This window comes from Nipponia nippon, unplaced genomic scaffold (assembly GCF_047370975.1).
Source record: "Nipponia nippon isolate SJK-2023a ecotype South Korea unplaced genomic scaffold, ASM4737097v1 scaffold_3, whole genome shotgun sequence".
Taxonomy (NCBI): Eukaryota; Metazoa; Chordata; class Aves; order Pelecaniformes; family Threskiornithidae; genus Nipponia; species Nipponia nippon.
The window spans coordinates 41332157-41349338 of NW_028262347.1; the positions used below are offsets into that span (position 1 = coordinate 41332157).

The 17182-nt window shown below is 40.6% G+C and overlaps 1 protein-coding gene across 2 annotated transcripts in view; it reads left to right on the plus strand.

The window, feature by feature from the left end:
- TRHDE (thyrotropin releasing hormone degrading enzyme) overlaps positions 1-17182 on the plus strand; it is a 223567-nt gene that overhangs the window by 149494 nt on the left and 56891 nt on the right. For both annotated transcript variants that reach the window (XM_009463186.2, XM_087766876.1), the window contains one exon: positions 13996-14084. In XM_009463186.2, coding sequence (XP_009461461.2) covers positions 13996-14084 — 89 coding nt within the window. The remainder of the gene's footprint in view (positions 1-13995; positions 14085-17182) is intronic.

Here is a 17182-nt window from a genome sequence, read left to right on the forward strand (position 1 = left end):
TGCTAGTGAAGATCTCAGAAATGCCAATTGTAATTTAACGCTTTATTTCCAAAACCATTTTGCAGCTTCTGTTTGCAAGAAATGCTTCTCACTAGTCAAACTTCCAGGATAGGATGTGTGCAGAATATGGGCAACTTTCAGTGTTAGAATTTGCAGAATGCCAAAGAAGACAAAATTGGTGTATTGTGTCATTGCATCCTGTGCGGTGGCAGCACTCATATCCTGACAGAAGTTAGGCTGACAGGGAAAAGCTGCTGCTGTATTTTATTATCACTGCAGGCTGTGTCACTTTCCTCATCTTATTTGCTAATATTAATTCTCAGGAATTGCTAGATACCCAAGCTAGTTAATTAACTCACATTAATTAAATCAATTTCATGGTGAGGGAAGGAGCATGTACTTGAGGGCAGCACTATGTTTTAATTCAGAGTGAGGTGGGGAGGCAAAGAGGAGAATCAGGGCAGCAGTGCTGGTGGGAAGCTGCCTGACATGTAGGGGCAGGGAAAGGGAACGCCATGTGGCAGGGTGCAGACATGAGCGGGAGTTGGGAGCATTAAAGTTGTGTAGCTGGAATAGGCAAATATGGAGAACCAGGGAAATGGAGAGGATGGTTAAGATGGGGGCTTTAGTGAAGTAAAGAGCAGATTGGGGAAAGCCCAAACAGCATTTGGCAGAGACAAGGGTAATGGGAGGGACGAAGGTGGATAAATGTCATATTTTGTTGGCTTTGTAAAAAGCAGAGATGTGGATTCCCCAGCCTAGATCAGAGGATGAAACTACTAACATGCTTCCTTTTTTACCTATTCTTCCTTTTGCTTTCTTAAGTTGCTAATAATGGATTTTTTTTCCTTATCTCTGTATGTGAGCCTTCACGGTCAATAGTAGAATCTCAGTTTTTATGGAGAAGATATTTTGGTGAGGGACTCTTAGGGAATTTTAATGAGGAAGGAGAAACTGTCACAGGAATTGTATTTTAATCTTGCTTAAATTCACAATATTCTGAGGAAAAATCAGAACTGAACATTGGAATACACTGAAAAATGCTTGGCACTAAGTCTCTGAGAACATATTAGAGGTTTGTAGGCATAACTAAAATGCTACTCTCATTCCTACTAAGGGGGTCCCTCCTCAGCTCCTAACACATCCTTCCACTCCTAATTACGTTCAGATAAATCTCAGATCTGCACTCTGTAGTCAAGGGACTATACTATGCTCATGGGTGAAGGACAACACAGGGATGGGGTTTGCATGATCAGCACCACGTGTGCAATTCTTCAAGGACACTTTGCGCTGGTGCAAGACGGAACAGAGGATGCTGGAGAGATTAAGGGCCTTTACTGGAGACTAAAGAGGCAGCTGTTAGAATAGACACTTGACACTGCTTAAACCCAGCTTCTTTCTATCCATCTCTGATTCAGCACCCAAAATTGCTTGTCACTTTTGAAAATGAAGCCTTTTGTGTTTTAGTGTAAAAAGGTAATGTTAGGCAGGGAGGAGAAAGCATGTAGTGACAAAGAATTTGTAGTATTTATTCTTTGCCCACAATATTTTTCTAAATTTAGTAAGGTATTCTGCTAGCACTGACACTGAAATGAGTCAATTTTAAAGAGCCCTGTAATATTTATAACCACCTCATTTATAATTTATTTTGTATGAAATGTTAAACTAAAATTACACAGAACTTTGTAGAAGGTTTAGTAATCATAGAATCATAGAATCATAGAATTGTTAAGGTTGGAAAAGACCCTTAAGATCATCGAGTCCAACCGTTAACCTAGCACTGCCAAGTCCACCACTAAACCATGTCCTCAAGCACCACGTCTACCCGTCTTTTAAATACGTCCAGGGATGGAGACTCAACCACTTCCCTGGGCAGCCTGTTCCAATGCCTCACCACCCTTTTGGTGAAGAAGTCTTTCCTAATATCCAACCTAAACTTCCCCTGGCGCAGCTTGAGGCTGTTTCCTCTCGTCCTATCGCTTGTTACTAGGGAGAAGAGACCGAGCCCCACCTCGCTACAACCTCCTTTCAGGTAGTTGTAGAGAGCAATAAGGTCTCCCCTCAGCCTCCTCTTCTCCAGACTAAACAATCCCAGTTCCCTCAGCTGCTCCTCGTACGACTTCTGCTCTAGACCCTTCACCAACTTCATTGTCCTTCTTTGGACACACTCCAGCACCTCGATGTCCTTCTTGTAGTGAGGGGCCCAAAACTGAACACAGTATTCGAGGTGCGGCCTCAGCAGTGCCGAGTACAGGGGCAGTATCACCTCCCTGGTCCTGCTGACCACACTGTTCCTGATACAAGCCAGGATGCCATTGGCCTTCTTGGCCACCTGAGCACACTACTGGCTCATGTTCAGGCGGCTGTCAACCAACACCCCCAAGTCCTTTTGCTCCAGGCAGCTCTCCAGCCACTCCTCCCCCAGCCTGTAGTGTTGCATGGGGTTGTTGTGACCCAAGTGCAGGACCCGGCACTGAGCCTTGTTGAATCTCATACAGTTGGCCCCGGCCCAACGACCCAGCCTGTCCAGGTCCCTAGAATCATAGGATGTCCTGAGTTGGAAGGGACCCAGAAGGATCATCGAGTCCAACTCCTGTCCCTGCATAGGAGAACCCCAAAATTCGCACCATATGTCTGAGGGTGTTGTCCAAACGCTTCTTGAATATTGTCAGGCTTGGCACCATGACTGCCTCCCTGGGGAGCCTGTTCCAGTGCTTCACCACCCTCTGGGTGAAGAACCTTTTCATAATGTCCAACCTAAACCTCCCCTGGCATATCTTCCTGCCGTTCCCTTGGGTTCTATCATTGGTTGTCAGGGAGAAGAGATCAGTACCTGCCCCTCCTCTTCCCCTTGTGAGGAAGCTGTAGACTGCGATGAGGTCTCCCCTCAGTCTCCTCTTCTCCAGTCTGAACAGACTAAGTGACTTCAGCCGCTCCTCATACGGCTTCCCCTCTAAACCGTTCACCATCTTCGTGGCTCTCCTCTGGACACTCTCCAGTAGCTTCATATCCTTTTTGTACTGTGGCGCCCAAAACTGCACACAGCACTCAAGATGAGGCTGCAGCAGTGTAGAGTAGAGCAGGACAATCACCTTCCTCGACCGGCTAGCAATACAGTGCTTGATGCACCCTAGGACATGGTTGGCCCTCTTGGCTGCCAGGGCACACTGTTGGCTCATGTTCAACTTGCTGTTGACGAGAACCCCCAGATCCCTCTCCACAGGGCTGCTTTCTGGCCTCTTGTTCCCCAGTCTGTATGTACCTCCAGGGTTGCCATGTCCCAGGTGCAAAATCCGGCACTTGCCCTTGTTAAACTTCATACGGTTGGTGATTGCCCAGCTCTCTAATTTGTCCAGATCTCTCTGCAGGGCCTCTCTGCCCTTGAAAGTGTCAACAGCTGCTCCCAATTTTGTGTCATCAGCAAACTTAGATAGCAAACCTTCAAGTCCTGCATCCAAGTCATTTATGAAGACATTAAAGAGCACTGGCCCTAAGATGGATCCCTGCAGAACCCTGCTAGTGACTGGTCGCCAGCCCAATGTAGCCCCATTTACTATAACCCTTTGAGCCTGACCTGTCAGCCAATTGCTCACCCATTGCATTATGTGTTTATCCAGCTGTATGCTGGACATTTTGTCCAGGAGGATACTGTGAGAGACAATTATAATCAGATAATATTGTATTATATAATATGATTATAATTATAATCAGATAATATTGTATTATTATCAGACAATGCATTTTTTTTTCTTTTCAAATTGGGTAATATAATTCAAATTAACTCATTTGATTTACCTTGTGTCCACCCTTAAAAAAGCAGTCAGACCAAAGAACAGTGGGGTTTATATGGGATGGCTGAAGACATACAGCTGTTTTCTAAAAGAATATGCATACTGTCATCTTAAGGCAGTCCCACAGTGCAGAGCCACACATGGGCTCTTTCATGCTGGTGCTGCTGTTACAGCGATGAAGCCTTTTCTTATGTCTGGGACTTTGTGGTTTTGTTGCATTGGTAAGGGCATTATATTTGGCATAAGACTCCTGACGAATGTAAATTGTTTTTCCTATTTCAGCTCTAGGACTTACTTACTGCTGAAAATTATTCCAAAGATTCTTGTAAAATCCAGGAAGAATTAGGACCATGGCAGAGTAAAGGAAAACCACAAAATCCGCATCTGTAATACATTACTGTTAAACATGTTAATCACTGTTCTGACTACAGATGAATTACAGTGTCAATGGTTGTATTAAAATGCATGCCTCTAAAATATGTTCCCGCAATACCGCATTGGCATTGAAAATATTTTTCCCTCCATATCTTTGTATTTCTCATCTTATACAGAAAAAAACGAAATGATCCGTGATCTATCCTAGAAATAGTTGCTCTTAGAAGCAACTATCATCTCTTATTTTAGAATATACCAATAAGATTGCCTTTTTAACATTAATTTCTAAATAAAAGCATATATAATAGACAAATATATAAAATTAGCAGCTGTATTGAGGCAGAACTGCAAATAAAGAGGCTTGCCATCAAAAGCAAGTAATCTCAGAAGTGCTAGCATCTTTCAAGACTAGAATATAAGCTTCCTAGTCATCCTCTCACACAATTCTAAATATTTGTCCAAACTCTAAAGATTATCCATAGTTTTCTCCATGTATACAGCTAAGTATAATTTGTATTCAAAATTATAATAGGCCCACAATTCCAAACACCTTCCAAATCCCCAAGTTTTGCTTCTGTCTGAAACTTATTAGGTGGATCCAACTACGCATCTGATCAGAGCCTTTGAAAACCTCAGACAAAGCAGTTAAATCTTAGTAGTTAAAAGGCAAGACTGCTCTACAAGTTGATTTCTGCTCATCTACGAGGCATCTATTAAGTTGACTTCTATTAAAAACTTGCAGTACTCTTCAAAAACTGACACCTCAGGTGTGGAGCCCATTCAGATCCACCAGGTGGTCAAGCCATTCTCTGCCTGGCAGCACCTATCAAGAGCTGACCCCACTGGGTTGTTTTGGCTGGTAGGTTGCTCTGATTAACGAGTTGAATTCCTCCATAGGCGAGGCATTAGTGAGAAAGAAGAAACTGATACAAAAAGCTCAGTTAGGTTTTGACGCTGTTGGGTATAGATGGTAACATGAAAACTGTTAATTTCTGAGTAACGTGTGCCTCAGTTGCAGTTTTGTTATCTGCTTAGACAATACTGCATGTGTGTTACGTGGCACCCTAATTTCATTATGACTGGAATCATAGGTGAAAAAAATACAGTCTGTCTTGCTGTCAGTTACAGCCCTCTAAAGACTATGCTGGAACACTATCTCTAATTCAGAGAGTCCACCAAAGTCCAAATTCTTACCTTGCTTTTGTAAAGGGGCTGGAAATGCCTCTGCCCAGTATAGTCCAGGATAATTTAGAGTAAACACTTCCACAATCTTTTTCTTGCAATCTTTTTCTAATTAGTCATGTAATCGTGTTAATAACAGTGTCCCTTTTTTGCCTTAGCTTACCTTTTTCTTGTTGGCCAGTCTGGAAGTCTTGTGTGAGGGTAGAACAGCTGGAACCCCAGAATCCCAACCTTAGGCCGGTGAATACGCTCCAAGCTGTGTTCAGTTGGTCTCAGTTGCTTCAAGTTGTTCTCCTTTATCCATTTTTCATCTTGTGTTTGTCTTTGCTACAAAGTTAGTGAAATCTTCCCTTCCTATCTGCCGTCTTCCGTGCTGACAGGTTACAAGGAATCCCTTGCCACCCTGGCTCAGTGTAGGAGGTGTAATACTTGTGAGAGTGGGAACAACATCTTCTTCTGTTGTGTTGTGCCTCTGGGCACAGCCTACAATCACTTTACTGGCATGTATTAAATCTAATGAAATCTCTGTGTTCTTCAGTCTTGTGAGAATGATATTCACAACATGAATATATCGTCAGCTCCTTATCCATTAAACAGAACTAACACTCTGTGGAATCACACTTAATAAAAGTATGTGATTTCCTGTGATATTCACATCAGCTTCCCCTGGAACCTGAAATACTCTCCACTGAATGAGATACAATACTATATAATAACCTGAGAAAATCTCTATGATGCTTTTAAATTATCTTTCCCAACACAATCTCTCTAGAAAGCGTCGGTTACAAAATTTTACCTTGGTACTACTGAGTTCTGCTTCAGGTATAATCTCTTTCCATAGCAGGAAGCTCTAAAACTGTTGTGCTGTTCAAAAACTTCCACTTGTTTCCCACTCACTACTTTATGTATACTTGTGCTTTCAGCCTAGGAATAAATGCTTCCAGATATCACATCAATGAGACTTGTAATTTCGTAGGTTAGTTCAATACACTTTCAGGTTTTCCATTAACAATTTATCTTTGAACCTTCCACTATCTTAATATTCAAAATACACTTAAAACAAAGGCCTTCTTTTGCCTTGCTAACAGAAATTACAGTTGTCTTGGCACAGAGACACTCCCTTCCTGCTATACTGATTTAATGTCCAAACTTCACGCTATCCTTTAGTTAGTTCACATGGTATCAACTTTCTGTGCCCTTTATTTTATAATAGGCTTTAAGGTTATTAGCCAGAAACATTTGCAGCCATACAGCTAAATGCTTCTTTTACTGGCCACTATTTGTATATGTCTCTGCAGATCAGCCAAGTATGCCACTGAAGTAAAAATACAAATCTTTAATTCTTAGTTTTCATTTTGTTCTGTAAGACTTACTTGCTGTCCAAAAGGTCACATTTTCTCATTACTTTGCTTTCGTGTTCTTTTGTCTCTGAAATCCCAAAAAAACATGAGTTCATGCGGACGGCTCATAGCAAGGTATTCCCTCGGTAAGAAGTGCCCCTGTCAGCATCCCAACCTAATCAAGGAATCGTCACTGTTGGCAAGGACCACACTGGGAAGGTGTCTCCTCCTCAGACTCAGCACTGCTCACCCAAGCATATGTCTCTGTGTACATTAAATTTCAGCATTCTCCACCTGGAGAGCTGAGAATGGGAAACTAATGCCAAGGAGTCCTTGCTCCCTGTTTCTTGGCTTCAGCCACTCTGGATGTACCAGACTTTTATCTTTAACTGAAGGGACAGAGTTGGCATTTTGGATATTAAGTTCTGGTGGTTAAAACAAGGAGCCAGGTGTCTTAACCAGTCAGTTTTACTCTTGGATTTTCTCTTTATCCTTTTTACTCTTAAATTATTTTTATGCCCCACTTTATCTCTGTGTTAAATAGCTTTAATCATATCCTTCTGTGATACAAAGTCTCAGATTGCTATGTTCTCAAAATACTATACAAAGATTAGTAAGTGTTACAGATGAGCAAGAAATGGATTCCCATCCCACAGAAATTTTCAACATATCAAAACATTTCCCGGTACTGAATCAGGACAAAAATCAAAGCAAAAAATTGGGGAAAAATTGGTTTAGAACATTCATTTCAATTCCATAATTTCAGTACTTCACATTTCAGTTTCACTCATTTTAACTTGTCCCTTCAATTAACTTGTATTTCAAGTTGAAATTCATTTTGCATCAGCAAACTGGAAGTTTTTATTTAAACAGTAGTTATAAAATGTTTCAGCAGTGCCTGATTTAAATATTATAGTTGAAAATCTGTGCTGAAGTCTTCTCTTTCTTATGAGCAGCTTGGTTTTGAAAATTCGCCTTTTTCTGTTAGAAATGAAAAAGTTTCCTTGGGAATTGTGAAAGGTATCGTTGTCAACATCGAGTGGATGGAGAGGCTTGTTTAGTTGCTTGCACAGGTGACTGGTGCCATGGGAGGTGCCCTCAGGTATCTTGCGTGACCTTGTGCTGCCACTACATGGGCAGGAGCATCCGTAGGTGCTGTGCCATATCTTTCAGCCCCTGACAGATGTCTCAAGTACCCCATGGCAGCAAACTTGACACCACCTTGCACAACCGAATTTAGCCCAGAGAAACTTAAGTCACAGAAGACTGATGGCTGAGACTTCACCAGTGCCAGTTGACGGAAGATACATTATTTCCGTTTTTCCAACCAGGGATAATTTAGACAACTCGCAATTTCGTTTCTCAGCCTAGCAAGCTCTTTGAAGGTACATACGGCTTTTGGTGTTCAGCTTTTCTGAAAGTAATTCTGTAGATGCTTTGCACTGGGAGGGATTAGGAAAAAAAGCAGATGGCAAATCATTTGCCACATTTGACTTTATTGGCTTCATGTGATGCCCCTGAACGTACAGCCCATGTATCCTCCTCTGATCTCATGTTCTACCTACAATGAAACTCTGTTTTCCTGTGCTGTTAGCATATTTCAGCAGAGGGTTGCATCTCCTAAGGTCCCTTCCCACCTAAATCATTCTGTGATTTAAGTTCATGATTGCCACTGCACTTTAAAGTAATTATGCTTCTTATATCCTGCTAAGAGGCAGATCACTTAATTTGCTTTTGTGCATAGCATTTTAATTTTGCCCCTTATTCTTCTGTGGTTAGATGTACTAAAAAATAATAATTTTTTTCTAAAGTCTGTACGTTGTTCTGTTCTTCTACCTTGTCATGGTTCTCCTCCTTTGATTTTCTAGCTAAGTATGTAATCAAAGACTATTAATAGATGTCTTCTGTATCTAGATGTATCTAGTCTCTTGTAATTTTAACTGTTCCTTATGTATTTTTGGAGGTCCAGCTTCCTCATTAACAATTCCTAAAGAAGATAATCTGTACTGGGATAAGCAGGAAGATTTCAGTTAAGAAATATAAACAAAAAAAGAGAAATTAAATAGTTTAATTTCTCAGTGGGGGGTGATAACCTATTACATTATTGAGAAACCTGTGCTGAAGTTTTTCCTATTCAATGACGTGATAAAGGGCATGGAAGAGTGAGGTGACAGAGTTTTCTGGTAATAGGAGGTTTGTGAGGGTAGTAAAACCAAAAGTTAATTACCGAGGTTATAGAAGTATCCCTTAATGCCGGTTGACATGGTGATAAAATGACCAATGAAGCTTAATGTTGATAAATGCAAAGGTGGTGCATGCGGGGAAGACAGTCCTCACTTAGATGCTCAGTGGTGGGTTCTGAAGAAACTGTTCTCTCTCAGGAAAGAGATCTTGAGGTTATGGTGGGTAATTTTCTGTAACATCAGCTCAGTGTGCAGACACAGTCAAGCAAGTAAATAGAACAGTAGAGATTAGTAGGAAAGGAGTGTATAAAAAGTATAAAGAGTGTAGAAGAGAAAAGAATTATGCCACTCTTAATCTGTGGTAGACCTGCCTTCAAAGCATGGAGGGCAGGTCTGGCTTTCTAACCTGGAAAAGAGTATAATAGACAGAAAAAATAAGGTGGACAATAAGAAGGGTTAAGTAATAGTTTCTGTATAAAGAATAGCAGGAGTCTTTAACCCAGAGGTCTGTAAAAGCAGAAGGATATAGAGAGGGATGTGGTTGTTCACGTCCTCTTCCATTCAAAAAGCAGGTTAGCTAAGTTCTGCTGTGGTATTTTAGGTACAGATGTTCTGTCACTTTACATGAAGCAATCACATTACTTGTATATTCTTTATAATGCAGCCAAAGATATTCTGAATATTGAGCAGATATCTTCATTGTTCTGTGAGTAATGACTAGGAATAGCTGAACTTCCTTGTTTAGATTTGAATCCAGGGAGAAAGGAGAAATGTCACTGGAAGAACGTGGTATTCACTAGAGGCTGTGGGTGGAAGCTTGGCACATTATAGTTACTGGGAGGATGAATCTTGAAAACGTATGGGTTTACATCTCAGCAAAATCATTCGTTAATGTGAAAAAGTAGTTGAAAAGGTGTGCAAAATCTGAAACTCCAGGAAACTCACGTTTTCTTTTTTAATGACCTGAGATCTTTGTAGGAAATAATCTACTACCCTTTTTTGGCTTTGCATAGCTCTTTACAAAGAAGCCAACTAATTGTTCCACTGAAAATCCAATGTTGCTACAACATTACTGTTCATCAGAGACAGAAATGTAAGGTATCATGTTTGCTTAATACTTTATGGTCTCAGAATTTGCCCATGAAGGGATCTCAGTTCTTATTTGTTAGAAGTCAAGGCAAGTACTCATCACAAATATGATCATTTTCTGAGTGAGGTAAAGTACACTAATACTGGCTATGTAGTCATTATGTAATGCTCAAGACAAAAAAGATCTATATAATCCAAACAGAGCATAATTAGCTAGCTTCTAGTATTACATGTACCTTGGCAGACGCAAAATTGTATTACTTTATCAAACAAGTCCCTCTGATTATTCTTTAAGCTGAATGGAGATGCTAACACACTTTGGTATTATGCATTGATGTGGTGCTACAAAAAAAAAAAAAGGCACCAAAGCATTCCCTTTAATTGTGCACGTCAACCTAAATTTAACTATTTCACATTAACAGTTTCTCACTTGTAAATCAACAGTAAAAGGCTTATTTATACTGCCTTTCAACAAGATCCAGCTTTCCTACATCTCTTTAAGACATTTATGACTGAATAATGTTATGTACAGCACAGTTCATATTTACCATGTCTGTTCTAATTTTATATGTCTCTCATCCTCAGAGTTGATTTCTTAAATTCCTGAAATAGCTCTCAGTTTCCCCACAATTGAGTGGTCTGCCTTTAGCTCCCTGTTAAGGTGATCAGGTTTGCATCCAGAGGGACATAATGATCCCTCTGAAGCTCAACAGCATCTCAGGCAGATTGGACACACAGTTCATTAGCTCCATTTCACCCAGGGACTGAGTGTGCTACCTGAGCAGACATATTCTTGAGGGCAGGGGGACCAAATGGGTTGTTTCTAGTCCTGCTGCCCTATTCACTGAGCCCTCAACGCTGGGTTCTTATTTCCACTGGAACTGGTTTGTCACAGCAGGCAGCAGATGGCCAGGTGGAACAGGATGCTCCTTTCCCTGGTCAAATGCATACAGAGACCATACGTGCTCCCAACGTATAAAGAATAAATAAAAGATATGCACTACTCCCAGACAAAGCAGAAGGAAAGTGGGCCCTGTTCCTCTTTTCTCTGTAAAGTAGAAGAGTGAGATAGAACAGTACAAAAAAGTTCGCTTCTTACTAGTCGCACCCGGAGAACACAGTCCATACGGATCACTCAGGGATGGTGTGTAGAAGTCATCCTAACGAAAATTCTTGAAAGGTGAGCCAGATACATCTCCCTCACATACAGGTAAAAAAGTTAGCCATGGCTTCTTTTGCAACAGTGGCAGAAGTTTCACTGAGAATGAAGAGGACTGGAAGGGGAAAGCAGATAAACATCCAGAGAACAGCAGCAGTACACACAGGAAAAATGGCTTTCTAGAGAGGTCTGTTAAAAGCAAATCTGTGGTTCACCTGGTAAACAAATAACCGAGAGGAGATCTGGCAGTTCTGGAGGGTGCTGAGAGCATCAGTAGGTTTCTCATCTTGCAGAGATGAAAGTTAAATCTACCATACTAACCTTCCTAACCAAATCCACATGTGTTTTCTGAGGTTGGGTAGCTTACATGACTCCTGTTCCACAGCTAGATCACCTTTCAGAGAAGGATCTGTCCTTATTTCAATAGGATTTACCTTAATTGGAGATAACATAAAATAATAATATAAAGTAATATAAAAATCTTCCTTGTATAGATATTGCAATGTACAGAATATCTTTTTGTGAAGTTCCTTCTCAAAATAAGAGGTGTCCATGTATATGTTCATACAGTTATATTTGTGTATGTTTGTGTATGTGTTTAAGTAAGCTACGTAGGCAGCTCTTGGTATCTTTTATTTTGCAGTTTAACTTTCTCAGTAGAAGCTGATCTCAGGAGTCATAAAAATACCATGCAAATGCAGCTCTTTAATTTTTTTTTCATATACCAAAGTTCCTGTTCTTTCAAATAAAGCTTAAATAATTAAGCTTTACGCTTAGTTTTGCCTTGTTTTTCTCAATCACAGTTTGGTCTCTGAAGAGACAAGTATTTAGAACTGGGTGTGTTTTTAGAGATGATATTTTTCCTAGAAGGTTTTTTGGACAGACTCTAAAACACTGGTGGGAGTCTAGCAAGGTATAAGATATTAAGAGAGTAGTGAATATTCTCTGGTGCATCACTTCGCAGCACCTCCTGACTGCCCTCATCTGTCGAACCCAGAAGTTAGTGCCACTGTAGCAGAAGCAGCAGGACATAATACATGTTTTCACCTCATTACTCCAGTTCACAGTCCAGAATATTAGTTAAGCCAACAGTGAAGGTAACTTTGTGTGAAAACTGAGAACTGGAGGAGCTAATGCGCCAGTGGACATCCTTTTCTGCTGCGTGGTAACGTCCGGCAGAAGGAGTGGGCAGACTAATAAAGGCAGTAGCATCTTCAAATGCCACAGCGTAATTATCCAAAAAGTGTCTGCCAGAGCATGTGCTCATGTTGAGCGTGTCTTCGGTGCATGAGTAGATCTAATAATTTTTCCAGTGTGTCATGATATCAACATTCAGAGCACCCAAAATCACATGGGACCCTTTTTTCTTCTCCCATATGGCAATAAATGCCGTGTTTTCTTTCTAGTGTCACTCATAGCTCTTTCAGCTGTAGAGTTTTCCAAATATCTCCCCCTCTCTGCTGAATCACTGCGGTATGGACAAGTGTTTCCCGGCACATGCGGTTCTGTTCTGAGCACTGCAAAGCCCCGTGCGTGTGGGGGGCTCTTCGCAAATGGGTGGGGAGCTGGGAGCCAAGCGTGGTAGCAGGGCCGGCAGGGCAGGGGTCTCTCCTTCCGCCAGCCCCCAAGTGAGGCCAGCAAGGCAGGCCTCGCAAGGCAACCCTTGCAAGCCAGCGCGTGTCGACTGCGGTTGTGGCACATTTGGGTAGTGTTTGTAGTTCAGTGGAGCAGGCTTCTGGGTAAGCGGAAAGCCGCAAACCTAATTTTTTTTTAGTACCATAGGCTAGTTTCGCAATGCTGTGTATTAGCAGGAGAGGAGCTGATGTAGACATCAAGAATTTGCCCATGGTCATCCTTGCACCATTTTAATGCAGTCAATCTAAAATGATATACTTATTTGGTATCAAAGTGGTAGCATATGGTGATTCTGAGTTGGGGCCACTTTCTTGCCATGCTGCCTTGCTTAAATGCACATATACTCCCTGGACAAAGGTACCACCTGTACCATTACTGAGTGCTTCTCCTTGACTGGTGTACAAAATGACATGGCAGGCCTGTGAGGGAAACGTCTATTCTTTCACTGGCTGGTGAAATGATACTTTTGAGAGTTCAGGAATGGAGGTGATGATCAAGATAAGCAGGAATTCATCCTTTCCATCTCTCCCCCAAAAAACTGACTTCATACAGTCAATTTCTGTTTATTGAGATAAAGATGTTACATAAATGTCTTAGGTAAATGATAACATTTATTCCAAATGAGAAACAATTTGTGATACCGTATAAGGAAGTTGGGGTCTGATTACACCAGCATATCTCCAAATCCACATGTAGCATGTTTTGTCCAGTTTGCATACACGTAAGTGATAATAAATGGTGCAAAGAAGTGGAGATCCATCCCGTTTGTTTTGTTTTTATAAACCAGCAGCTATGAAAGTCCATCATAGCTTTTTAAGAAGTTTCTAGAAGAGTATGTTATTTTTCAACTTCGGAGTCCCTATAACTTAAAGCATGTTTTACCTGGAGGTTCTATTTTTCTAAGTAAATGTAAAAAAGTGTTCTTCTTTCTATGGGAAATCATTATTTCCTCTTTTGTGAATCATTTTGTTAAATTAGGAAAGCCTTGCAAAAAAGTCCTCATGTGATGACAGTGTGTGAAAAATGTAAAATATAATTTAGGGTTTTTTAAGATGAATGACTTTTTCATTGTTTTATTGCTAATAGCAAATGCATTTCAAAATCAAAGTAACTTGTTAGAATCCACATCTTTACACTGCTACTGAAATTGTGTTTTGATTTCTTTGACATGATCCCTGATTGCTGTGAGAAGAATCAGTTCAGTATTTTTGTTCTTAGATTCCCCCTCCTTTGTCTTGCAGCTACTTGTGGCAGATTCCATTAACAATTGCAGTAGGAAATACGAGCCACATCTCATCAGAGGCAATTATATGGGTGTCTAACAAATCAGGTAAAAATAAACTTTCCTCCCAGTGGAATCTCATAAAGCATACTTGTGTTTTCCTCAACTGTTTCTTTGGAATTGATCCTAGATAACTGTTTAGTTGCTCTGCACCCAGTTTTAGCTACTTGAAATGAATTACAAAAAAAGGAGAGTTGGGAAGGGAGGGAGGAGGAATGAAGGATGAGCAACAAGCAAGATTTATAATTATCGCAGAAGTTAGACAGTATAATGAAAAGCTTTTACATAGAAATGTGTACCTAAGTGCTAAGTATTTTATATTTAGCAACACATATCAAATCATTGATGAATGCAATTCACTTTATTGATTGGTGAAAGTTAAATGTAATATTTTTATAGCAAAGCATCTGATGAGTATGACTAAGTAAATGCAGAGTATTCAGAATTCTGGCATTTTTAACTCCGATCCATAGTCTGAATGAGGGCTAAGAAATGTTTACTGTCATTAAAAAGTTTCCTTATTGATCTATCAAAGTATTTCTTCTCTCTATTAGATAACCAGATGCTGGACCTCAAAAGTGCATTATTCTGCTTACTATTTATTTTCTCCCTCCTCAGTTCCTACTTGATCATAATAGTTATTGTCCTGAGGACAGCTAGGGCTAAATACCAGTGGATTTTTATCACCTAAAAAAGGAATCCCACCATAGAAATTTCATGACATATTTCTCTATTTCCTAAGCGGTTCATGCTACATCAGCTGACAGTTTTGGACTGGAATTGAAGAGAGTGAGAGAAGAAATGTGGAGACTTGAATAGAATGATTATATGGAAGGGAAAAGAAGGATCCATGCATCCCCTCGACACATGGGCTGTAGAGGGAGAACTGACCCCTTCTTCTAAAATTAGAAGGGTATAGAGATTTCTCTCTGATAGAAATTTAACTGGAGAGAGGAAAGAGTCAAACCTGTGCAAGCCTGTTTTTTTTCCCTTTTTTTCTTTTTTATAAGTCACTAAAAGATAATAGTCACATAGAGCTTAGCAGTCAGCAGAACTAGAAATGAATGGTGCACGATCAGTGGAAATCTGAGTATCCCAACTTTCTAGTGGTATAAGGTATGTGTTTCTTTGCCCTGATCGTTTGCAGCCTATCAGAACATAATGTGTTTTACACTGTTCCCATGATACAATGATCTAGAAATGTGCCTGGGACCAGGGCACTTTTCGTACCTGGGAAACATACTCTAGTCAGAGTATACAGATGCTGCCTCACTTTGCAGAAATATATCACACTGGCCATACTTTTTAATATTAACACTTCCAGAATACTTCAAAACCTGTTTGCACTTTCACAGTCTACCTTAATGACCTGCTCTACTTTTGTCCTTTAGGGCTTGAATGAACTCTCATTGAAGTTAATAGAAAGATTCCCACTGACTTCAGAGAAAGCTGATCACCTCATCTCATCTCATCTCATCTCATCTCATCTCATCTCATCTCATCTCATCTCATTAGATTGTACATGCATGCCTCCTTCCCTTCACTCCTGCCTTGAAAGTTCACTATATCACTATTATCTGCACAGTTGCTTCCTCATTGCCTTTTACTTCCAGAGTGCTGTGGAGGAACAAGTCCATAAAACCACTACCCACTCTTTTAAGATCTACTGCTCCTATCGAAATGTCTTCAAGAAATCAACAAACTAATGATGGCTAGTGTAAGCAATGGTTTTGGGGTGGCTGCTATATAAAAATTAAAAAGGAACCTTTCTGAGTCATCAGTTCCCTGTGTAGCGAATCAATGCCACTGTGATCTATTGTCATTATCCTTGTCCTTCCTCATTACTTTCTCACTCACTCACTCACTCACTTGCTGTGCCTCACTGAAAATGAGACTGTAAACTTATGACTACAGCAAGGATGTCCTCTTGCTTCTACTTATTGTTGTCTTGCTCAGCTGGAGAATTCCTCAATATAAAAAAGTCAGTAAGAACATCCCTGGATGTACTCAATGTATGATTCATTGCATGTGCTGTTATGTATTGGGGCTGGTACAGATGACTGTGATACTGAGATTTTCTGCAGCTGCTATGTTTGTTTCATGGGGATGTGGAAGGGATTCTGAGACTGGAAAGGATGGTTTCCAGGACTGATTCTTGTGGACGGGAAGAATCCTGAAGACTTTCTGTTGTGCAGAGGACAGTTTCAGTGTTGTCCCAGCAAGTAGTCTGGGAACCACTCTGCAAACTAGAGGTGAAACAAACTACTCCAGAGGATATTTGGAAGATTGGGAGTGGTCACGTTGTTTTTCAAGTGAGTGTAATTGAATGCAGATGCTCAAATCAAATTTGGAGGAAATGCTGTTCATGAGGATGGTTTCCATGCCCTCTTTAGGATGGAGCGGGCATTTCCTTCTTGTTGACTGAACTGCTGTGCTAAAGAAGCTTCCAGGGTAACCTGAAGAGTGGATAGGAGATGATGAAGAGCTGTCTGTTGTCTGTCGTGTAATACTGATCACATACCTCATTTCAGCTGCCAATAATGAAGAGGGTCCAAGTCAATGACTACCATTATGATATTTTGGCATATCACTTAAATTTTTCAATAAAATTAACCTTATCTGTGTGTTATCTGAGAGAAATGAAACCACGGCAGTTTTGAAATAGCTACATATATTGCCATTCCTTTTTTATGGTAGTTTAAATAACAATTTCCCAGGGGACTACACCCTCTGCCTTGCACTAGAGTTCACCAGGGATGGTTATTTGCTGATGAAAGAGTCTCTTCCTTCATGTACATCCAGAAGGACAAGAGAGAGAATTACTGATTTTTGTATCTTCTTTGCTACCGTGTCTGTGACCTCATCAAGGTATTCTAGGATGCCAGTTGGAATTTTCATGAGCAAGGGATAAGAAGCTGCTGTCCAGTCTTGTGAGAGCCACTGAATGTAGGATGCTTGGGTTGCTGCTCTCTACTCATCCTGGCTGTGTCTGGTTACATGCTAGAGATAGTGAGGCAGGTAGATCGCTGATTGTTCAATAAGTGGAGCAACAAGTTCAGATAATTGCAGATCATCCCAACTGCTGGCAACAGAGCTCATTCTGTCCACTCTTCACAATACCAAGGTGAAGAGACACACTGGAAATT